General features: G+C 38.8%; 1 protein-coding gene across 1 annotated transcript; it reads left to right on the forward strand.

The window, feature by feature from the left end:
• The first annotated feature begins 12371 nt into the window (after positions 1-12371).
• Positions 12372-20292, forward strand: LOC149253236 (uncharacterized). The gene is made up of 3 exons (XM_089456786.1): positions 12372-12554; positions 18981-19834; positions 19949-20292. The coding sequence occupies exons 2-3, from the start codon at positions 18982-18984 to the stop codon at positions 20221-20223; spliced, it is 1128 nt and encodes a 375-aa protein (XP_089312912.1). The 5' UTR covers positions 12372-12554; position 18981; the 3' UTR covers positions 20224-20292.
• The last annotated feature ends 5489 nt before the right edge of the window (positions 20293-25781 follow it).

A 25781-nucleotide genomic window follows, 5' to 3' on the forward strand; every position in this document is an offset into this window, starting at 1 on the left:
GCTCGCAGCTTAGAATCGTATAAAAATTTTCCCAACACGGGAACTTCAAATTTTTTTTTAATTAATGGTGCAATTAAAATTTTTTAATTGCATTCAAGTGTATATATGTTAGATATATATCGATACAAGTACGGGCAGAGATTCCGATCTCATGGTGCGTGCCTATATAACTGATGACGATGGATATATATGTTGTTTGTATGTGCAAGTCCTCCATTTGAAAATAGGATGATTTCTTGTTCCGGAGCAGAGTAGGATTTCAGGGTTTAATTTTTACAGGTGCCATCGTTATTGAGGTATGCAAGATGCAGGCTCTTTGTATTTGTATATATTTATTGGATTTTTGCCCTCTTAACGTGTATGTCAATCGAGTATTAACTATCACGGTTTGAAATTTGAATTATATCGTTTTGCTTGAAAAAACGGATCCTGGCGGTAGAAGACTTGTGTTGTTTTAAAATGGATCGGGTGAAAGTCTTGAATCCAAAGAATCAAACCAAGTTAATTTTGGTAAATAGGGCATTATGTGACCGAAATTAATTTTGAAACCCTTTTGTCTTGCGTTTATTTATGGCTTAATAAGAATTGAATTCTTGATTGCTTGAAAAGCCTGTTCAAGCATGCTCCTCTTTTTATATGGTTCACTAAGAGGGAAAGAATGCTGCAATAGATTTGTGTTCGAATTTTTTCCTCAACATGAGGCCTTTGAATGATTCTCTTTATAGATTTTTTTTATTTAATGAGCTGAAGAACTAGAACTTGAATTGAATTGTGTAGTATGAATGAGTACAGAGAACTGTCCTGGTTATTGAAAGTTAAAATAATGGAATGCGTAAGACTTGACGAACAGAAGGCTATTGACTGTAAGGCACTGCCGTGGGTTGGTTATTGAAAATTATGATACTTTTGATTATGTTTGTATGAATTGGTTTTCGGTGTAAATCAAGGAAGTGTCGAACTATTTTTCGGCTGTGCATGTTGCACATGTTAGAGTAGTAGCTGCCTCATTTGTGTTTGCTTCTGCTTCGTTTTGTATCATGCAACGTTGGTTTTCTCTTGTATTTTCTCATGTTTGTAGCTTATATGTGTAGATGTATACACATATAATGTGTTAGGTTTATATGCACTCAGCAGCAACGTTGCTCATGGCGATTTCACTGCTGATTGACTTTAAGCGCTTTCTCATTATCTTGTCCAAGACGTGCATCTTCCAATCACTGTTGCACATGTTTGCTAGTGTCTGATGCATCAGCTGATGTTTGACAATGAAGCGTTATATGCTTGATTATATGCAGCCCATCTGAATGAATTGAATGATCAGTTGGATTAGATTCTTGAAAATGAAATGGGACATTATCCATTTTAGAATCAGAAAGTAGATCAAAGCTGATTCAGTCAATCTCTGGGTTAAGTTTATAAATTGAACAATCATTTTGTAGTCATTTTCGGTAATGCTGACTGCTTTTGATTTTGCTGGAGAATTATTACAGTTTTATGGAGTTTATTAAAATGTCATTTTGACTTACTCCTTTCAGTAAACATTATTTTTCTCTCTGGTTAAGTTTTGTTTATGCAACAAAATAATGTCTAGTGATCCATATGATTTTAATTAATGAGAGAATAGCCACAGCATCTTTAATTAAATAAAATTATATATTGATTGGCAAGATCACATAAAGATTATTTAGACATTAAATTGTAATTAATTACACTGAATATAATAAATTTTATCCCACAGGGATTTTTATTATATTTATGTTATTAATTAGGATAAAATTTCATAACCTACCCACAAGAGTTATGAATTAATAAGTTTTATCATAAAGGTTTATTGAATCTGTTTGAATTAAAAATTTAGCCCACAGGCAATTTTTATGTCATTTGATTCAATTCTTTTTAGCATGTTTTACATTGGTAAAACGTGAAAGTTCATAAAGTTTTATTGAATCTGCTTGAATTGAAAATTTAGCCCACAGGCAATTTTCATGTCATTTGATTCAATTCTTTTTAGCATGTTTTACATTGGTAAAACGTGAAAGTTCATAAAGTTTTATTGAATCTGCTTGAATTGAAAATTTAGCCCACAGGCAATTTTCATGTCATTTGATTCAATTCTTTTTAGCATGTTTTACATTGGTAAAACGTGAAAGTTCATAAAGTTTTATTGAATCTGTTTGAATTGAAAATTTAGCCCACAGGCAATTTTCATGTCATTTGATTCAATTCTTTTTACCATGTTTTACATTGGTAGAACATGAAAGTTTATTAAGCCTCAACATAAGCATGTGATTCTTTATTTTGATGCAGTAGTACAACCTGCAAATTTCTCTGAAATTCGTTCTGACATTCCCGAACTTGAGGAAGTAATCTCGTTTGTTTGTTATGAATCTGATATGGTTAATGTTAATATTAACACATGGTGGATTGATTCTGGATCAACAATTCACATTTTGAATTCCTTGCAAGGTTTGCAAAACCTAAGGAAGCCAGTGGGAAGTGAGCAAAGCATCTTATCAGGAAACAAGATGGGCTCGCATGTGGAAGCTATAGGAACATGTTATTTGACTTTAAGTAGTGGTTTTGTTTTGGAGTTAGAAAAGACCTTTTATGTTCCAAGTTTTTCTAGAAACTTGATTTCAGTTTCAAGGCTTGTACCTTTTGGATATTCCTTAAACTTTTCAGAAAAATCTTTCAGTCTATTCTATAAATCTGATTATGTTGGGAATGGTATTTTGTCTAATGGTCTTTACTGCATTAATTTACAAAACAATGTCACATATGATTCAATGCATGTTCACACTGGCACTAAAAGATGTGTTGTTAATGAAGATTCCTCTAAATTATGGCACCGGAGACTAGGTCATATCTCCATAGATAGAATTAAAAGATTGGTTTCTAGATTTTACTGATCTTGAGACTTGTGTGGACTGCATAAAGGGAAAGTAGACCAACAAGTCAAAGAAAGGTGCCAATAGGAGTTCAGACATATTAGAAATCATACATACTTACAGATTTTATTTTCCATCTCACAGCACTAGGATTGTGGAATCAGGAAATGCAAAGTTTCTTGAAAATGACTTGATCAGTGGGAGCGATCAAACCAGAAACATAGTTTCTGAGAAAGATCATTCAGAATCTCAACCTTCCACTTCAAGTGAAAGATTGGTTATTATTCATAGCACCCCTCAAGTACAAACTGGTGTTGAACAACCAATTGTTGAAGTTCCACAAGCTGCTGACGATATTCCAGTAGATCAAGGAGTTCAAGAGTTGCCAAGAACTTTTGAACAACAAGTTGAACCACATACTTCTTAGGAAGATGATGGTACAACATTAAGAAGATCTACTAGACCTAAGAGATCAGCAATTCCTAATGTATGCTCAAGTCTGCACAAGACCTGACATTGCATTTGTTGTGGGAATGTTGGGACGATATCAGAGTGATCCAGGTTTAGACCACTGGAGAGCTGCAAAGAAAGTAATGAGGTACCTTCAAGGGACCAAAGACTACATGCTTATGTATATCCTGTTTTGAGGCTGCTTTACATGGTGTATGGCTTAAGAATTTCATTTCTGGGCTTAGAATTATGGATTCTGTCTCTAAGCCATTGAGAATATATTGTGATAATTCAGCTGTTGGTTTTATGGCTAAAAAAGTGGGAGTCGAAATAAACACATCGACATTAAGTATTTAGCTATAAGGGAACGTGTTAAAGAAAATAAAGTGGTCATTGAGCACGTCAGCACTGAGTTAATGATCGTTGATCCTTTGACTAAGGGCATGCCACCGTTTAAATTCAAGGATCATGTAATGAATATGGGACTTGGTTCCATTATGAAGTTTTTCATTGTATGGACAATGATATTTTAATGAAATTCTTAATTATTGTGATGTTTTTTCTCATATTTATGTGCACTTTAAGTTGATTTGAGAAAATTCATTTAAGAAGGACCAAGAATAAACATAAGGTTTATTCATTAAGAAATTGTTGCCACATAAATTATAATAAGAATAAATGCATAGTAATACATGGAAGATAATACTCGTCATAAGAGGACTTATCGCCATGATTCATGTATCTATTACTTAATACAGATTATCAATGTTTTTTAAGTTGAGACATTAAGTTTGGAAGTATGGACCAAGTGGGAGAATGTTAAGCTCCATTGATTTTACACAAAAGCTACCTTGATTTATGGAATTGCAGCTTTTCTTAACTTATGGAAACCAACTGCAGTAGTTTCCTTAAGTTAATAAAATCAACTGTAATTACTAAATTTATAATTGGGAGCTACTAAAGTGGTCCATCACTTTGATCTGATCTCTACCTTGATTTGTGGTTTTTCTAACACATAGCTTTTAGAAGCTTAATGGAAGCTTAGCTATATGTTCATCTGTTTGGTCCCCAAGCTCATATCTCAATCCCCTTCAGTTCTACACCATCTAGCTGAGATAGCAGAGCTCGGAAGTGCCTTCAGACTAGTTGTCTTCTTTCCTTTTTGCATGTGCAGCTGGAGCGTGGTGTTTCAGAAGGAAATTGCATCAACAGTTTCACCAATGGCTGGAGGTAATTCGTATCCCTGGGCATTAAGTTTCAGTGATTCTTTTCAGTTCTTTCCACATGCAGAATCGTTGTTTAAGTTTATTAGTTTTCTAACACGATGTACGATATAAAATTATAATTATAATAATTTATTATAATTCTAAACCATTTAATGTTCATAATATATATATTTTGTTATATAAATAAGTAATTGATGGAATTATATCGAACATTAATTATACATTTGGAGGTTTGGAATCTTCCTACTCCAAAGAAAATACATCGAAAGGAAATCACATTCAAAAATATCATGGCTATGGCTGTCTCCTAGAGTAGAGTTGGACAAATAAGTAATATACCGTGAATATTAAATTAGAACGTGAAATTATAGGTGTCATCCTTATCCAGGTGGCATCCGTGCTTGGAAGGTTTCTTATAATTAAAATTGTAAGGAATGAATGAAGTTGATCACATACGTAAGCACTTGGGTGGCATTTCAAACGGTTTCCGTGATCATTGTCGAGTTAAATGCTTGGGTACAAAGCTTCCGAACGGTTGTTTATGGTAATTATAATGGTCAAACCTTATAAAATAGAAAGTCTGAACGATTTTGTAAAATCACATATTAAAATTGTCACGGCATAAATGATGTTTTTATAAACTTAGAAGAATATATAATGAGTTAGTTTTAATTTATAATTGATTTGTTTAAATTATTGGGAAATAGTAAAATTTACCAGAATTTATGGTAAAAATAATTATTATATTATTTATTATAAATATGGATTAATTTATTGTTGTTATAAAAAAACATATATTATTTAAAAAAAATATTATTAGTGTGTAAATAAATAAATTTGCATTTGTGACATTAATTTGGGTTATTTTAAGTGATTGGAGAGAAAGGAATGAGATTCTTCCCATTCAAATTCAATTTTATCAAGTGATATAATAAATATTAACAATATACTTATATTACTTATATAAAATAAGTATTATTATATCTGTGAAAGAAAAAACAAGAACAACAAATAAATTTTCATTGTGATAAACGCAACAAAAAATTGAGATAGTAAAAACTTAAATAATATTTAGGTAATGCTAATATCTTAATCTTAAATAAGATTATCTGTTTTTTTAATAAGTGTTTAACAACAGCTTTGTCACGCCCCCAATTCTTTTTTCCTTAAATTGGCCGGGTGCAGCACCGCCTAAGTAATTAACATCTTCCATTGTTAGCTTACTTTACGAACTACGCCTTAACATTCATCATTATACATGAATAACATATTAATGTGCAGAATCCATTAATATCAAACATCAACAATATAGAACGGCAAGAAAACAACATCACATGTAAAATCAATCTTTTATTATATGAGAGAATTTTTACAATGACCGGGAGTATAAATCAACCGGCGTTATACCCGAGTTGGGCGCCCACCCATGCAAGATCGCACGGTGGTCTCACCACAACCCAACAATAATACACAAGTTCGTTTGCCAAGATGGGCGGGTGCACCCATGCAAGGCCCTTACCCAAAATACAACCCAAAATGCATCAACAACCTTTGGCGGGCGGGCGCCCTCACATGCCCACCACCCACACCTTCAATCGTTCAAAACTCCGTGCAAGACTTGGTAGACTTCGCTCGGCGAGCGGGCGCATATGCTGCACCTCGCTACGGCTCCTCCTTCCTACTTTGCACCTCTTGTTTGATTGAAGACCGAGCGTTCGATGATCAAATGCCAAGTTCCATTGCATATTTTATATGCTACCTTCATGTGGAGGTTGCGCCCTCAGCCGACCCTTCTACCTATTCATCCAACCGCGTATTCCTCAAAATTGCTACACCTTTGTTGGTCGACCCGCCCATGGCGCGGTACCGCCCACCAATTCGTCTGTCGTTTTCCTTACGCTCCTCGGTCGGCTTGTGTGACAAGCTCCCTTAACTCGCCCTTATAAACGCGAAACTCCAACTCGTCCGCGTATAACATAACGCCTCGTCCTTGTCGTTCCACGCCTTCGTTTCATGCCTTAGTCGATTCGCTTGGCGGGTGGAGGGCGCGCCCGATCGCCTGTCAACCGCCGGGCGTTACATCCTCCCCCACTCGAAATCATTGTCGCCCTCGACAATCCCGACTACCTCAGTATCTTCCGTTCATACTTCGCAATCTTCTTCTTCCATCTCCAAAGTGAGTCCTCCGATTCCCAGCTTTCTTCCTTTGGTGCATTCTTCCATCTGACAAGATACTCCCATTTCATGTGGCAACCAATCCCTGTAGTTTTGTAGCTCAAAATCTTATCCAACTCTTGTCCTGGCTTGTCCACAATCCTAGCTGCTCCTCTCGGTGGTTTAGCTCTCTCTGGATGATCAGCATCAAGTCTACATCTCTTCAACTGACTCATTTGAAAAACCGGATGCTTCATGTGCATATGGTACGGAAGCTCCAGCTCATAAGCAACTTCCCCCACTCTCTTCTTCACTCGGAATGGTCCCTCATACTTCCGTGTCAGTTTGCTCGCAGTCCCCTTGGCTCGCTGAAATTGCTCCCCAGTAATCTTGAGAAACACCATATCTCCCACACTGAAGTGTACATCTCGTCTTCCTCTATCAGCCCATTTCTTCATTCTCCTTGCAGCTTCGTGCAAGTGCAACCGTGCCAGCTCCAAGGTCTCATCCCAAGCCTTCATGAACTTCTTTGCATTAGGGCTCCTCAAGAAACCTCTTGTCACTACGGTATGCGGTGTGACTGGCATCTGTCCATTCACCAACTCAAATGGACTGTACCCTGTCGCAGAACTCTTTTGAATGTTGTAGCTGAACTGAGCAACATCCAAGAGTTCAGGCCAATTCTTCTAATCAGCCATCACATAATGTCTCAAGTAGTCCTCCAGCAATGCATTGATCCTCTCGGTCTGCCCATCTGTCTGCGGATGGTAACTCGAACTCATCAACAACTCTGTCCCGACTAACTTGAACAATGTGGTCCAAAATCTGCCTGTAAAACGTGGATCTCTATCCGACACGATGCTTAATGGCATCCCCCAATACTTCACTATGTTCTTAAAGAACAACTCCGCAGTTCGCTCGGCTCCACAAGGTATCTTTGTTGGAACAAAGACAACATACTTGGAAAAACGATCAACCCCGACCATTCCCATTATACCCCTGAACCTGTGGCAACTGAATGATTAAGTCCATCGAGACACTCATCCATGGTCTCTCAGGAATCGGTAAAGGCTGTAACAGACCTCCTTGTCTCTGATTATCCGATTTGTCTTGCTGAAAAATGATGCACGTATGTACATACTCCTCTACATCCCCCCGCATCTTCTCCCAAAAGAATCCTCTCTCCAATAATGCCGAAGAACGACGCTACCCTGGGTGGCCAGCCCACGTGAGTCGTGGCACTCCTTCAAAAGGTGCCTCCTGAGCCCAGATGACTTTGGAACATATAGTCGGTTTCCAAAGAACAAGAACCTGTCTCGTAGAAAGAACTTTCGTGTCTTCCCTTCCTTTATCTGCTTCACTATATTCTGCGCCAAAGTATTGGTTTCAACACTTTCCTTGAGCTTATTCCGCATCTCTTCTGACATCTGAATTCGACTCCTACTCCTTTCTGCCCGGTCTTCTCCTTCCAATGCTGCAAGTTGTCCCTTCCTACTAAGGGCATCTGCTACCGCATTGTGCCTTCCATGTCTATACTCGATAGTCATGTTGAACTCTGCCAAGAAGTCCTGTCAACGAGCTTGCTTCACAGAAAGCTTCGGTTGTGATGCAAAATAACTTGTTGCAACGTTGTCTGTCTTGACAACAAACGACTTCCCAATCAGGTAATGCCTCCACACATGAAGACAGTGAATGATTGCAGTCATCTCCTTCTCATGAACCGGATACCTTCGTTCTCTATCCTGCAACTTCCGACTCTCGTACGCCACCAGATGCCCATCCTGCATAAGAACCCCTCCTATGGCAAAATCCGAAGCATCAGTGTGTACCTCAAACGGTCTCTCGAAGTCAGGCAACTTTAGTATCGGTGTTGTAACCATCCTCTTCTTCAAGTCATCAAATGCCTTCTGACATTTATCCGTCCAACTCCATCTCTTATCTTTCTTCAATAGGTCTGTCAGTGATGATGTTACCTTGGAGTACCCCTCTACGAACTTCCGTTGGTAGTTGGTCATGCCCAAAAACACCCTCATCTCATGGACATTCTTCGGTTCAACCCAGTCCTCGATCGCCTTCACTCTGCTCGGCTCCATCCGTATGTACCCTTGACCAACTATATGTCCAAGGAACGGAATCTCGGTCTGAGCGAACACACACTTAGACTTCTTCAAGAACAACTGATTTGCCCTCAGTACCTCGAACACCATGGCCACGTGCTTCTTATGATCCTCCATGTTGTCACTGTACACCACTATATCGTCCAAGTACACTACTACGAACGAATCCAAGTATGGTCGTAGGACATCATTCATCAAAGTGCAAAACGTAGCAGGAGCATTACACAACCCGAATGGCATAACAAGGAATTCAAAACTACCATACCTTGTTACTATCGCGGTCTTCTTCTCGTCTCCTTCAGCTATCTGCACCTGATAATACCCATGCCTCAAGTCCAACTTGGAAAACACTCGGGCTTTTGCAAGCTTGTCAAAGAAATCAGCAGCCAATGGCAAATGATACCTGTTCCTTATCGTTTGCTTGTTCAATGCACGATAATCACAGCACATCTGTAGCTCATTCGAATCCTTCTTCCGCTGGAACAATACCGGAGCTCCATAGGGGGACCTTGAAGGTCTGATGAAACTTGCATCGGATAACTCCTTTAGCTGTCGTTTCATTTCCTCCAACTCAGGTTTTGACAACCAATAAGGTGCTTTAGCCGAGGGCTGCTTTCCTAGCTGACGCTCAATGCTATGGTCCACTGCACGCCTTGGTGGAAGTTTCTTTGGTAGCTCATCAGGCATCAAATCCGTATATTTGGTCAGCACCTCAGAAATCTCGGCTGGAACAGGCGTCCCCACTCCATCACCTTCGACTCCCTTGAACATCACCGCATATGTCTCTATATCTGACTCCTTCGTAGCCTTCTCCAAACTTAGTGCAGAAACATGTTGCACCTTGACTTCCCTCCTTTGCCTGTGAATGGGCAAAGTCCAAGTTTATGACTGTCCAACCAGCACCACCTCATCACAGAAGGGGACAACAATTGCCTTGTTGCCCTTCAATAAATTTTGTCCGAGTATCATATCAAAGTCGTTCATCTCCATCACTGTGAAGTCCAACTGACCCTTCCAGTCTTTTATCTGCACAGGCACTTCGTGTGCCAAACCCGTCACTTTAGCTCTAGAGTTCACTGCCTTGACTTCCACATTCGATGGGAAGATCATCAGTCCAACCTCTTTTGCTGACCGTGTCGTCATGAAGTTATGAGTGGCCCCTGTGTCCACCAGAGCTTGAATAGTCTTACCATGAACCATCAAGTCCACGAAACCCAGAGTGTTTATCCATGATTTCTCCATAACGTTTCCCTGCATACATGTCTGTTCTCTGCGTCCGTCATCATACACCGGCTACACTACCTGTGAAACTGCTCTGATACCACCTGTCACGCCCCCAATTATTTTTTCCTTAAATTGGCCAGGTGCGGCACTGCCTAAGTAATTAACATCTTCCATTGTTAGCTTACTTTACAAACTACGCCTTAACATTCATCATTATACATGAATAACATATTAATGTGCGGAGTCCATTAATATCAAACATCAACAATATAGAACGACAAGAGAACAACATCACATGTAAAATCAATCTTTTATTATATGAGAGAATTTTTACAATGACCGGGAGTATAACTCAACCAGCGTTATACCCGAGTTGGGCGCCCACCTGTGCAAGACTACACAGTGGTCTCACCACAACCCAACAATAATACACAAGTTTGTTTGCCAAGATGGACGGGCGCAACCGTGCACGGCCCTTACCCAAAATACAACCCAAAAATCGTCAACAACCTTTGGCGGGCGGGCGCCCTCACACGCCCACCACCCGCACCTTCAACCGTTCAAAACTCCGTGCAAGACTTGGTAGACTTCGCCCGGCGAGCGGGTGCATATGCTGCACCTCGCTGCGGCTCCTCCTTCCTACTTCACACCTCTTGTTCGATTGAAGACCGAGCGTTCGATGATCAAATGCCAAGTTCCATCGCATATTTTATATGCTACCTTCATGTGGAGGTCACGCCCTCGGCCGACCCTTCTACCTATTCATCCAACCGCGCATTCCTCAAACTTGCTACGCCTTTGTTGGTCGGCCCACCCATGGCGCGAGACCGCCCACCAATTCATCCGTTGTTTTCCTTACGCTCCTCGGTCGGATTGTGTGATGAGCTCCCTTAACTCGCCCTTATAAGCATGAAACTCCAACTCGTCCGCGTATAACATAACGCCTCGTCCTTGTCGTTCCACGCCTTCGTTTCATGCCTTAGTCGATTCGCTTGGCGGGTGGAGGGCGTGCCCGGTCGCTTGTCAACCGCAGGGCGTTAGAAGCTTGATTCCAAATATAAAATCACAATTTAAACTCACACCCAACCCAATTTTTTTTATAAATATTATTAATTTTTAATTTTATTAATTATAAATTGTATTATCATCCACATAAAACAATCTAAACATGAACAAAGGGTCTCCCATGGTAGACCTCTCCACAGTCACACTCCATTTTCAAAATCTAAATAAAAAACGTGCAACACCCTTCATGTGTGTATATATACATTTTCAAAATAGTACATGCCAATAATTCTAATACCATTTAACTAAATATTAAGCAAATAAAATATAATTAGTTGTTTAATAAAAATACAACTATGGATTAAAAAATGACAATGACTATCAATATTTGTGAAATTATAGTTCTATTAATATAATAAAACAATATATATTGTATATTAAATTTAACCAAATATAAAATCCAATGTACCACATCGAGAAATTAATGGGACTAGAACTACACACAAATATAATATAAATATTAGTTGCCATCTTTGACACTCTACATCAATACCAAGGGTAATATAAATATTAGTTGCCGTATTTGACACTATACATCAATACCAAGAACCCTGACCCTAAATTCTCTTTGAAGATCATGTTGTTGAGCTCGACCTCGTGGGCCCGTATAGTCAAGAGTGCATTTCACATTAAGTGAGGGTTTTCGAGGGGCGGGGGACACAAAAAAACACACAAAACGACACATATCCCAGACACAAATGGCCGAGAAACGTCCAGCAATTCGGATTAACTTGAATTGGACGGTTTCTCGGCCAATTCGGAATAAGTTGAATTGGACCGACCCAAGGACAAACTCCATACACGAAATCGATGTCAGCGGGTCCGTCTGACCTGACACGCATCAGATCATCCCAGCAATTTTACACAACTGTCCATAGCTCAGGGCCGTGTCTTATCATGGGTGGTATACAGTGTGTTAGCTTGAAAAACAATTTAAATTTAATGCACTGTATATCATCCCCCATTAGCATTGAATGCTGTATATCATCCCCATTAAGTCCGCAGTCGGTGGCGGCTCTAAAATATTTAATGCCGGTACTGTACTGAGTTTTATAACATGATTTGATGTGACTGTACACTGTATTGTATTGACAATTGGTGAAGTACCTTATTGTATTTGATGTGACTGTACACTGTTGGATTGACAGATTTCAAGTTTTCAGAGTGTTAGGTTTGTGACTGATAACACTGAAGGACATCACCTGTGCGACGCGGCAGTGTCGTGAAAGGCACGCCTGTAAGTTTTCAGAGTGTTAAGACCGGTGACACCCACCATCTATATCTTTCTCTCTAACACTATCTTTTCATTTCACTAGTATTTTATCATCTGAATTGGCATCACCACCGTTTCAAAATAAACTATTTTCATAGTTCCATTTCTGAAATCCATGGCGCCATGGCTGTTTGTACCAGGGACTTCTGGAGTTCAGGTAAAGACACCTCGACACTGCTTTGTAAAGACGCTACTTTGTTCGCCTTTTAAGTAATAAGTATTTGTTATCGCTGTACAGTTAGTGGAATCGAAAATATTGGAGACGGTACAGGACAGAGCTGTATGGAATGGGTAGAATTGAAAAGAAAAAAAACCAAGGCATGTGTTTATCTACCCATGTTTACATTTCTCTCTTGTATTAAGAAAAATAAGTCACTTAATGGCGGGTAAAATGGGAAAAAACACATGGTGTATAGTATTAGTATATACTGCTTACATTTTCATGTAAATATTTTGTAAGAAGACAATGAATGGTGGTCTTACGTTTACTTGTTGCTGAGGTTGAAGTTTGAAAAATACTGGTGTGTGGCTGAACCTTTTGTGGAACAGACAACGTCTTGTGAAACCTATGAATAACCATTATTTCTTCCAACTATGTAATGATAGAGTATATAAGTCACCCATTATGTGAGCAGTTGCCTTACCTCAAGGAAAAGGAGGCCGCGAGTGGTAGTAGCCATATTCATCATTCGTTGGAAAGATCCAGTGTTCTCAGCATTTTTTGTTGTTACTGAGAGTAAAGGCAAAGTTAGTTTTTCATTTTATGTGCATAGTTTTAGTGGGTCACTCGCTTAGGTTAACAGCTCTTGGTCAAATGTTTGTTATAAAATGGAAGTTACAATTTGCAGAAATGTGAGTGAGTGAATGGCGGTCAAACAGCTAGCAACATCAGTCAGCTTTGGCCATCGTAGGGCCTTTGCAATATCGTATAGGTATACTTAGCTCACAGGATTCATTGTAATGGAGCATAACGCTTCGGCCAATTCTAAGGAAATTGTCATAGTGCATTTCCAAAAAACCGCGTGAACAACCAACCGGGCAACTGCGTTTTCGAACTCCAAAAATTAGGGTGAACTCTATATGTTGGTTACCTATCAAAAAAAAATTGAATTGCCTCTTTCGTTTTTAGATCAACTAAAACAGATGGGATTTGTCTTGTCCACGTCCAAGAATTGGTAGCTTCCTAGTTCTGTAGAAAGAAGCGCTGAAATTTTGTTATTTGAGTGGTAGAGATCTAAAATTGTGTTATGTTGTTAAGGATAATGTCAATGAACAAGCTGTTGATGATCGTTTTACTCTAATACTCAATCTTTTAAATTCATTTCGTGAACCAAGCCACGAGGCAGCGGGGACCATGAATTGATTTTAACCTTCCGTCCATTACAATTTTCACCACCTTGCAATCCATAGTTTTGTAGGCAATATATCTATCGCACAAAGTAGTAATCAACGTTTGAATCACATTGCATATGAATTAACCGAAGCAAGTGTCCCTTTTGTTAACGCAATCAGTTAATTTAAAAATAATGGAAAAAAGCACTTTTTAGCTACTTTATTGGATTGATTCTAGGCCAAGGACCAATTCAGTTGGTCAGGTTTTTCGTTTCTGGTCCACCATTTTTTCAAAGATGGTATTGTGTTTTATTGGGTGGTCGGTAACTTTGGTTGGTTCTCTTACTAGTTACCAAATCTGAATCAATTTACCAAATCTGAATCAATTTGATTCAGAGACGGGAAAAATTCGACCCTATAAAATCTAATACAAAAAAATTTAGATATTATATCTCTTAGAAATACTTGGATAATTATATCTCTTAGAAATACTTAATATATAACCATCATTATATTCTACAACTGTCATGAAAATTCATTAAAATTTTCCCAAATAAAGATATAAAATTTAGATATTATATCTCTTAGAAATACTTGGATAATTATATCTCTTAGAAATACTTAATATATAACCATCATTATATTCTACAACTGTCATGAAAATTCATTAAAAGTTTCCCAAATAAAGATATGAATTTGCAATTAAGGTTTGTGATTTTATAATTTTTTTTTCTAATATTAAACTGAAATTTGTCATTTTATTATATATTTTTCCAATATAGAAGTTACTATTCTTTATTTTTTATATAAGAACTTCTTTATTTTTTATATAAGAACTTCTTTATTTTTTATATAAGAGTTATTGATTTTCAACCAATTTGCTATTTCTATTTTATAATTTTATTTTTCCAATATAGAAGTTACTATTCTTTATTTTTTATATAAGATTTATTAGTTTTCAACCAATTTGCTATTTCTATTTTATAATTTTAGGTAAATTTAGAGTTATCTTTTTTTATTAGCAATTTGCCTTTGCCATTTTATAAATCTTCTTGGTTTTTCATACCAGAATTACTAATTTGCTAATTAATCTTCCTATACAAAAATTACAGTCTTTCATTAACTTTGTCTTGGTTTTTCATACCAGAATTACTAATTTGCTAATTAATCTTCCTATACAAAAATTACAGTCTTCCATTAACTTTGTCTTTAGCTGTATTACTTTTATTTTCCATGAAAGCTACACAACTCCAAGCTAATTTTGCCTTTCCCTACATTATTTTCACCATTTTCGCCAATTACAATCTTCCATTAACTTTGTCTTTAGCGGTATTATTTTTATTTTCGATGAAAGCTCCACAGTTCCAAACTAGTTTACGTTTCTCTACATCATTTTCACCAAGGCAGGTTGGGCCCAAACTCATATTCTTAAAAAAAAACCAAGGCATTATTTATCACAAGTCCCATGCCTTTGTGAAATAATCATTACATATTTCATACTACTTAAAATTATTCATTAATTACCTTTGTCAAATTAATCAAGTATTGTATGTCATCTTTTCATGTGAACCATTAATATGCTGGATCTTTGCCTTTTTCTCTTTTCCGCGTTCAAACTGGCAGAGGCACAAATCGCAATGGACTCTCGAACTGTGAATGTCGGAAGTGATAACCCACTCCAACAAGCCAATTGGAATCTATGGGCAATTCGACATTATCGAATACGAATTTTTATTTGTACCCAACACTGAATCAACATATATATATATATATATATATATATATATATTATTTTTATTTTTATTTTGGCCAAAATTTAAGAATTGACAATTTTTTTAAGAGTACGGCCAAACTTGGTAACTAAGGTGGTTTTTGTCCTCTTTGTCCTTTTGGATTATTAGCGGCTTGTCCTTGTACATAAAAGAAAATGAGGGTATAGGTTTTATGGGTGTAATAAAAGATTTCGAGGCTCTAGAAATTTACATTTTTAGTGGTATTAGAATGTTTATTCACAAGGAGTAATAAAAAAGGAAAAATATATTTTGTATGGTAAAAATGTAGAGTGCTCTCCATTGTTTTTTTTAAACCACATGGTGAATTGGTAAATGCCAGGCCTAATTTAAGGGAGACCCAGGATCAAACCTCATAGCTGGCACTATAACAACAAGAGCATAACCAATCACCTGCAAGTCGGGTATACTAAGTTCCTACGATTTTAGCAAGAGCAGACTCACGGGAAAGGGGAATCCGCCCCTCTAGCGGCCACCACAGCAGGTCATTGTACTCAATGAGATTTGAACTTTGGTCTCCCTGGGCTTCACCCATGTGACTTACCGTCAAACCACACATCATTGTACTTAAGGTAGTGGGCTTGGCCCGGTTCGGTTACTACTCGCACGACGAGCTACGACCTTGCTTGGGATCGAACACAAGACCGGTCCATCATAACGAGGTCAACTTTACCACTATGCCGCCTCCACGACCTTAAGTGCTCTCCATTGTTAGTGCACAGGTAAGTGTGAGTTCATAGGTGGTTGAGGGGAAAGTACCCCTAGGGTCCTTTGGGTTAAGACTCTACCAGACTGAAAATTGCTTATTCAAAGAAACACACACACAGCCATTATCTTTACTGTAAGCAAATTCTAATGTTGAGGGTATGTACCTAAGGTCCTACGTTCGAGAAGGCCTTTGGGGTCCAAACCCTTCTTGGAGTTCCCTTCTTCTCCTTTGACCTGTAAAACAAACAAATCAAAGAACACAGCAGTACATAGACAAATACCTATACGAAAACCATCTTCATGCTATAAAGTTAGTTATAAAAATCTTTAAGTAACTATTTGCATAAGAATTCAAAACAAGAATCTCATAAGCACAAAGAAAGATTGTTTCGGGAACCAAGACGTGTTTCTTTATATAAAGGCAAGTAAAGTACATATAACGGAAAAATTTCACCTGAAACACCTTTAGCAGGTTCCAAGCAAAGCCTCCTCCCGGATTCGTTCCAGCGTCAAGCCTCCAACAAGAGCTCCTTCCAAGTCTTACTCAATGGTGATATAAAGGGTGAAAGATCACCAATACACATGGAAACAAAGGTTTCCTATGCAAAATGGGGGAAGTGCAGAAGGCACCAAGGACTTCAGACCTGGTCTAAGGGGAAAATCTCAGCATAATAATCTTGCTCTCTTTTCTCTCTCCCTTAGGCCTTCCCTTTGATGTCTTTTTATACCATCTCCAAAGTAGTTTTTTAGTTAGGAGTTGGTTGGGAACAGTTGGGCCACGGGCACTAACAGGTGATCAGCAGGTAAAACCCGCGATCTCCGCCTGAAAATAAGGAATTATTTATTTTTTTAAGTGTTTTAATACATACACGCAGGTTGGGTATACACAGACCCGCGTGTACACGTGTTTAACTTAGGGCAATGTCGCGTATAAGGGATAAAACACTGTTTTTTAAATTTTAGGACCAGGTCTGGAAGGAGGGGTTGCCCTAGGCCATGAGTGCAGCATCACAAACCATAAGAGTGAGATTTGGAGCTATAACAATAGGGCCATATGGTGGGTAGTGAATGAATAAGCTATATAAAACATGTAATATTATTTGGCATTTTTTTTTTTTTAATTTAAATTTTATAAATTTTATTCAAAGTTTTTGTTTTTTGTTTTGTTTTTGTTTTGTTGTTTATCTTTGTCATTTTATTATTAAAAATCTACTATTTTCATCAGTCCATTGCATTGATTTGTTTGGAAGTTATGACACAAGAATAACAATAATTGACTATTGATTTGTTTGGAAGTTATGACACAAGAATGACAATAATTGACCATGGACAAGGGGTTCAACAAATCACAAATGACCAACAACATCGCTGAGATTCTCCCCTCTTCATTGACAACCTTGACATTGATGTAATTATTTTCTTTAAAATAATGAGTTTGTAATACTATCTTGATTGAAATGGTTTTTAAATTGAGGGTACCTAAACTTATTGCTCTTTTAATAAAATAGATAAATAATGATGGTATTGTGTTAGTCTTTTATTTATCTATACTCCTCTCAAATAGAGGTTAACTAATATAGTTATAGTTTGATGGGTTAAAAATAAGGTTCTCATTGGGACTTTCTTATTCAAAGAGTCATAAGAGATAAATCCCTCATAAGGGGGACTTGGCTAGATTTGTTTGTTGTTCCCTTTCAATTGTGCACTTGACCAAAACTCCTATTGGTTTTGCCTTCTTTGACCTTTGTCATTTCACTAAAAAGTCCTAAGTCATTTCACTAAAAGACTTTTTTACCTCAAAAAACAGGTTGATGGGCTTGATTTCGTTCCTCCCATTCATTGTATGGAGCACTTGAATGTTAGTTGGATGGTCGAGAAGCGAATATATGTTGGTTGAGTTGGGGGTAATGTCATTCATTCACTCAACAATCACCACAACAAAGAAAGAGAAACAAAGATCAACCCCAATGCTTTATACCTTATCATCCCTTAGATTGAGTGACATTGTTAATAAAAAATTGTCTCTTAACTTATCATATAAAGAAGAAATTTAACCTTTCTACTCGTGAATAAAATATTATTTTTAATTTCCCATTTTTGAGCTTTATTTAATAACTTGGGTGATATCATCGCACAATATTATAGCTAATATTTCTAAATGGATGTCCACCCGCTTTTCCATTAGAAAGTAGAGTGATTAGATTGGCATGTTGAGAAAGCTTTTATCACAAATGATGCTATTGTTGAAATTGAAGGGTTAAGGTGACGTGTTTACTCTATTTACAAAAGACAAAAAATATTGTTAATATATACTCTCTAAAAAGTATGTTCTTCCAGGTTTTCGTTGTGCATGGTTTCAGTCAAGTGTACATGTTGCATGTTCGTTGTGCATGGTTGGAGAATGTTGGAAATAAAGCACGAGAAAACCAAATTTTCATTTTTTGTGCTTTAGGAGATATCATGCACACAAGTCAAGACAATGAATTTGATGAATTTGTAATAAAGGTAGTTGAAAAGTTCTTTTAATTGTGATAGTTTTTAGGAATTAATTGTGATAGTTTTTAGGAATTTTAGTTGATGTTTTACCGTTGGATTTTTGCAAAAAATTCCTTCGCGGCGTACACGTGGGTTGGCAATATTGAACTCGCGTATACGACGGCCCTACACGCGACTGTGTATATAGGAACCCGCGTGTGCGCAACGAACTATTTTTATAAACAAAACTAACGGATGAAAATGATTTTTTCTTCTAGGATGACTATCACATGGCGTGAAAGAGAGCACGCAGCCGTGGATAATGAAGTCATGGGCAATGATGAAGCATTAGATGCTCTACGGGGATGCGGGTTGCTTAAATTCTTCAAATTGCCAAATATGAAAGCGAACACGCGTCTGCTCGAGAGGCTCATTGATTATTGGGATGTCGATTTGGAAGCATTCATGATTGATCAGATGCCACTCAGGATAGAAGTGGAAGACATATATTTTATCACGGGCCTTTCCCGAAGGGGAGAGGTAGTACATTCCTGGGGCAGGACACGGAATAGCCTCAGTGTAGATGACTATGTACAGATTTACTGCCCGGGTCATCAGAAGGTCGGGAGCCAGATCTCTATCCCACATGTGGCGAGTTTGTCACTCAGGATAATCTTGTTCACCATAGCTCGAGTGAACGGATCATCCTCACTACATCAGGCGTCACGGGTAACCATGAGCGTGGCAGTGGATTGTCTCACTACTGTGTTTCACTGGTGTACTCCTCTTCTGGCCAACATGAAGGAACAACTCACTTCTATCACGAGGGGACGTACCAAGAACTTTGGGTTCGGAACCATCTTGTGCACTTTCTTCTTTGAGAAGGTTCCCGCACTCCGCCCCAGGGTAGTTGTTTCCATCAGTAGCCCACGTGATCCACGCATGGGCCGGTGGGCTGACCTGATGAAACGTCTGGGGGGTGGGGAAGTCCCAAGGAATGCATTTGACGATGACTTCTTTACCTGGTGGGAGCAGCAAATCATCGCCGTGGATGACTACCCCTATGCTGGGCTGGATTTCCGAGGAGATCTTGATCTAGTGTTGCCACCGGATGCAGCATGGGGCGAGATTGGTGAGAATTTTTTCTTGATTTTATGATTTTTTGGATTTTTCAAATATAATGATGAATTTTGAAAAATATTTTTTTGATGAGATTCAAATGACTAATATGATGATCATGTTCCAGACATTGGGCCTGTACGACCAGATGGATTCCCGCGGCATGGACGGCGTGGCCGAGGAGCCGAAGAGGCGGCTGCCGATACGGAACGGACCCTAAACAACGTCCAGCGACACTTGGCGAGACTGAGCTGCCGAGTACTGATGGCCGCCATAGAGGACCTTCCTCCGGATATGCAGCGTCATGTGGTTGGCATGCCACGTGACTGGGTTCGCGTCTTTCGGCGCGTGGCCAATGCTATAGTGACATACTTAGGCGCTCATCCTGAGCCGAGGCATTAGATATGCCTGACATGATTATGGGCATTTGAGTCCCAATTTTGTATATTTTTGGACACACATGTACACTCGAGGCGCTTTATGATATATATATATATATATATATATATATATATACAATTTGACTTTTTGATGCATGATTTTATGATGATGAATGATTGATATGCCAGTCTAATGCTTGATTAGCGATAGAATCAACTAACCAATTTTGAGATCTTGGAATGTGCAAATAATTAATGTAAATAAATGATCTTTGCAACAACCTCACCCTTAAATATTGGCGATATAATAATGGATCCCTAACCCGATAAATGTTACTTAATTGAGACACTATCAATTGAGAATCAAGATATACTACCAACGAGTCGATCCCATAAGAGATTGCCTCGGATAATAAATTGATAACAGCTGTATACTCGGCCATATTGTTTGAAGCATGACCGATACACACGCCTCTCGATACCATCAATTGACCAGTTGGATAATAAAGTACCCAAGCTGCGGAAGCAAGATTCCGAGTGTGTCGACTAGCACCATCGGCGAACCCAAAATAGACCAAATCATTCATCAGCACCTGCCACAGCAGACTAAAAAGCACTGATATCAGAAAACGCTCGACGATATATGTATAAATATACATAAAGTACAAAGAATTCATTGCCCAGCCTGAACTAAGCAAACTACTTCTTTAGGTAGAGCCCATTTCGGGGCTCCGCCAGCTTGTTCCCTTCAAAGTCGATTAACTCATACGACCCTTTTTCTAAAACTTGTTTAACAATGAAAGGACTGTACCACATAGGCCTAAATTTGCCTGCCCCCAAGGTGTCTTTATCTTGGTCGTAGACCAAGACAAGGTCACCTTCAGAAAAGACTCGAGGACGGACAGACTTATCATACTGCGTTTTAACCCTCTTCTTATGAGCCTCATTCATCGTGGCGGCGTCTCGACGTTGCTCATCGAGATGTTCCAAGTGAACTAGGCGCTCTTCGAGACTCGAAGTCTCTGGAAGGAGTTCAACAGCCAACTAATGAGATGGAATTTCACATTCGACCGGGAAGATGGATTCCATCCCATAAACCAACTGAAAAGGTGTAAAACCAGTAGCCGTTTTGATGGAGGTTCGGTATGCCCATAGAGCGGGATACAACATAATGTGCCAATTGGACCGATTTTTATCGATTGTCCGTTGGAGTATCGTCTTAAGAGTTTTGTTAACTGCCTCGACATGCCCATTGGCCTGAGGATAATAAGGGGACGAATGCTCCTGATGGAAGCCTAATTTACGAGCCAATTCGGACATCAGTTGATTCTGGAAATGACTGCCATGGTCAGTGACAATCTCCTTTGGGATACCGAATCTTGAGATGATCTGATTGAAAAGAAATAAGCTGCCGTGTCACTATCGTTCTTATAAGTAGGCATGGCCTCAGCCCACTTCGTGAAGTAGTCTACAGCCACGATAATGTACTTGTGATTCGCCGCTGAAGGCGGATTACAAGTCGTAAAGTCAATACCCCACTTAGTAAAGGGATCGACGGTGACAATGGGAAAAAGAGGAGCTGGATGCGCACACCTTCCGAGTAAAAATTTGACACGGGTGGCAGCGTTTGACTGCTTCCACACAGTCCTTAAAAAGTGAAGGCCAAAAATAGCCGGCACGTAAGATGCGTTGGGCTGTAGCAAGCCCTGATAGATGACCACCACAAGCTCCACTGTGGCAATCATTGAGCACAGACTCTGCTTCCTCTAAGGTTAAACAACGCCGGAGGATTGAGTCAATCCCTCGACGATATAATGTGTCACCAACAATAACATAGTTTTTTGCCAGGTGACGTAATTTGCGACGTTCATCCTTGGAGAAAGTAGAGGGGCACTTCGAAGTCTGGAGATAAACAATGATATCTCCATACCAAGGGTCTTGTGAAGAGATGAGGAATATATGTTCGTCGGGTAAACTTTCCTCATAAACAATATCATCTCCACAAGGTAGCTCCGAGATAAGTTCCGCAAAAACCATTGATTTCTTAGACTGGGCAAACAAGAACTCGAGATCGAATTCTTGCAAAATGACTATCCATCTATTATATTTGCCCCCAATCACTTGCCTACTGAGGACAAATTGAAATGGATTGACTGTCGCTAAGACAAAAGTTTTACGTAGCAAAATATAATGACGGAGCCGTTGGACAACATGGACAGTTGCCAAGGCCAACTTCTCAACCGGAGAATAGCGAAGTTCAGGGCCTATTAAACCTCGGCTCAAATAATAAATGACGTGCTCGACAAGAGCATCGTCCTCCTGAACTAGAACCATACCAATGGTTGATTCTGCTGAAGCGAGATATAAAAGGAAGTCTCTACCATAATCCGGTGGACTCAAAAGCGGGGCAGAGACTAATGCTTTTTTCAAAGCATCAAACGACCGCTGTGCAAAGTCATCCCATATAAATGGAACTCCTTTCCGTAGTAGACGCATGAATCCTTTAGTAATCTCGGCATAATTTGCTATAAACCGTCTTAAGAAGTTAGCCTTCCCTTGAAGACTTTGAAGTTGCCGAAGTGAAGACGGGGGAGGCAACTGAATTATTACCTCAACCTTGAAGGGATCAACCCGAATCCCTTCATTGGACACAATAGCCCCTAACAGCCGACCGGACGTAACAGAGAAAACGCACTTGTTGGGATTCAACTGGATTTTATAAAAACGACATCGCTCAAAGACTAATCGAAGATGACTAGGGTGATCTGTTCTCTTTCAAGAACAAGCAGCGAGATCATCTAAGTATGCCTCGATGACATGTTTGATGTCGTGGAAAGCGTATGACATGGCCCACTGAAAAGTGGCTCCAGCATTTTTAAGACCAAAAGGCATCTTTCGATATGCAAAGGTACCCCAGGGACATATGAAGGCTGTCTTATGCTGATCTTCAGGACGGATAGAAATTTGATTATAACCTGAAAAACCATCCATGAAGGAAAAAATCTCGTTACCCGCACACTCGTCGATAATTTGATCAATAAATGGCGTGGGGTAATTGTCTTTTGGACAAGCCTTATTTAGATCCCTAAAATCGATGCATACTCGGATTGTTCCTTGCTTTTTATCTACGGGGACTGGATTAGAAACCCAATCGGTAAGAGGAACAGGTATATAAAACTCGCCTTTAGCAGCTTCTGGACTTCAGCGTTGATAGCTGTTGTTTTCCTAGGGTTAACCGGACGAAGTCTTTGACGAACAGGTTTCGCGTTTTCATATGTCTTGATCTCATGTTGAACTATAGAAGGATCAATGCCAGGCATTTCTTCATAAGACGAAGCAAATACGTCACGATATTCCTTAAAGAGGTCGGTGTAGATTTGAATTTCTTCAGGGGAACACTCTATTCCGATGAAGATATTCTCAATGATGTTAGGGTCCCTAGAGATGTTGATGGGTATCGTTTTTGAAATTACCGACATATTACCTTCGGCACAAATGTGTGCTGGAGCCAAAGGGTTCGACACCATATCAACATCACTAGTACAGAGCTCGGAAAACCTAGATTCCACTCCCTGCAAAGGAGGAAGAAAGTACGAACGATGGTGTAAGTCTTCCCAAGGTTGATCTATACCCATCATTACTTCAAGGATTGCTTCTTCAGAAGGTAAAATTGAATCCAAGCAATCCAAGGTAGAGATAGAATCTAGGCTCCAGGCTGGGGCCACATGACCATCCAACTCTTCTTCGGAAAAAGGAGTGGAGTGGTTATCTGCAGAGTCTACGATAGACTGATATCTAAGCTCAGCTGCGGATATAGGAAACGCCATTCCATTTGCTTGTCCTTCAACTAATGTGGTTGTAGGTGAAGGCAAGGTCCAAGGGTCGGAAAAATAATGAGTTCGGAAGAACTCTTCTCGAGGAGACTCCTTGGATGATGAAATAGCATTGATTTTTGCAAAAGGAGAGGGAAGATCAAACGTACCTATCAATGAGGGATACATCCCTACTCCTAAATTCTCAGTCGGCGGGCGAGGGTTATCCACCAAAGGAACAGTAGATTCGGAGCTTGCTTGAGGATCGATTGGGGAATAGTCCAATTGATCAACCTTGACGATTTTCCCCTCACGAGGAAAGCAAATGACACGAAACAGAGTCGATACGACGGCTTCCATTTCGTATACCCAGTTCCTTCCTAATAGGAGATTATAGTCTAGGTTAGCATCTATTGTTGTTGTGGGCCCAGGGTACAAAAGTGCTACATATGAGGAGTTGCGGGAGCCAATTCTTCAAGCAGAAAAGCAGGAAATCAACACTCGAATGACAGAGTTGAAAAAAACATGGGAAGTTATTGGATGCACAGTGATGTCTAATGGTTGGATAGATAGAAAGTGTAAGATCTTTTTAAATTTCTTGGTACAGTCCTAAAGATACCACGTTATTAAATCAATGGATGCATCAAAACTGTAAGTGACAAGTCATCACTCATTAGAATTTTCAATTTAGAATTTCTCTAACTATAATTCTATTTTTTTAAATTCAATTATGTAATTTTTATTTGAAAGTTTAATTATGTTTTAAGTTTTTGAATTTTTTATTTCTTTATGTTTTTGTAGATATTTGATGGAGACGCTATGGTGCAAGGGCACCAAATTTGTAGAAATTGGCCATAAGAATATCGAGTCAAAACATGTAGCTCTTCGGGTGTGAGCGCAATTGGAGTATATTTGAGAAAATACACGCAAAAAAAGCGCAACAAGTATAACTTTGAGCTCCAGTGTTCAGTTGAGCAATTACACTTATTGCAATTTTTAATTTTTAATTTATGACCTTCAAGTGTCAAAGGTCTAGACTCGTTAGTTTTTTTGACACTCTTACAGGTTGGAGTTTGCACGCTTCAATGATTTAGTGTATGTGCATTACAACATCTGACTTCGAGTGAGGCAAATAGAAGCACGAATGGATCTAGGTGCCATTTCTCTAGACAATATTGATGTATTGTTTCAGTGGAGAGTGGATTCCGAGGAGCCCATCTTTGAGGAGTCACCTTCATGGTGAGAGGCAGATGATTCATTAGAACAGGGGCAAAAAGAGTCGGAGGACTTTAAGGAGGAGGAAGACATTGTGGGAGCATCAACATCAACACCATCTCTTATAGATAAAGGAGAGCACAGCGCCATACCTAGCACTCATTATTTGACATTAGGTGCAGAGGGGCAGGCTTCTACTACGAGGGGCAGGCTTGGCAAATAACCCATCATGTTTTTCCGTAAAATGGGTAGAGGTAGTGATTTCAGATAGATAATTGTTAGTTTTATTTGTTTCGCTACATATAAATCATGATGATGAGACAATTTTATATATGTGATGTTATTTTGTATTGGTTTTCCACATTTGAATCTTTGAATGGACAATTATCAGGGATCAACAGGGTTTGGTATCGCTTTTGATGTATCATTTCTATTTGATATCATATATATCAGTGTTTTTTCATATTTATGTGCCAATGTGTTTATTTCATGTTGTTATTGCTTTATATGTTTAAAAATCTTAAAAAAATAATATATTATGCATTTTTTTATG

This window comes from Pinus tabuliformis, chromosome 7 (assembly GCF_031772625.1).
Source record: "Pinus tabuliformis cultivar Carrire ecotype Pingquan chromosome 7, CPIR1, whole genome shotgun sequence".
Lineage (NCBI taxonomy): Eukaryota > Viridiplantae > Streptophyta > Pinopsida > Pinales > Pinaceae > Pinus > Pinus tabuliformis.

What these genes read in the sequence shown, in the direction of transcription:
- LOC149253236 (XM_089456786.1), top strand. Translation starts at nt 18,982, where the DNA reads ATGACTATCACATGGCGTGAAAGAGAGCACGCAGCCGTGGATAATGAA. An exon ending in TGCAGCATGGGGCGAGATTG is followed by an intron (nt 19,835 to 19,948) that starts GTGAGAATTTTT and finishes ATCATGTTCCAG; the next exon opens with ACATTGGGCCTGTACGACCA.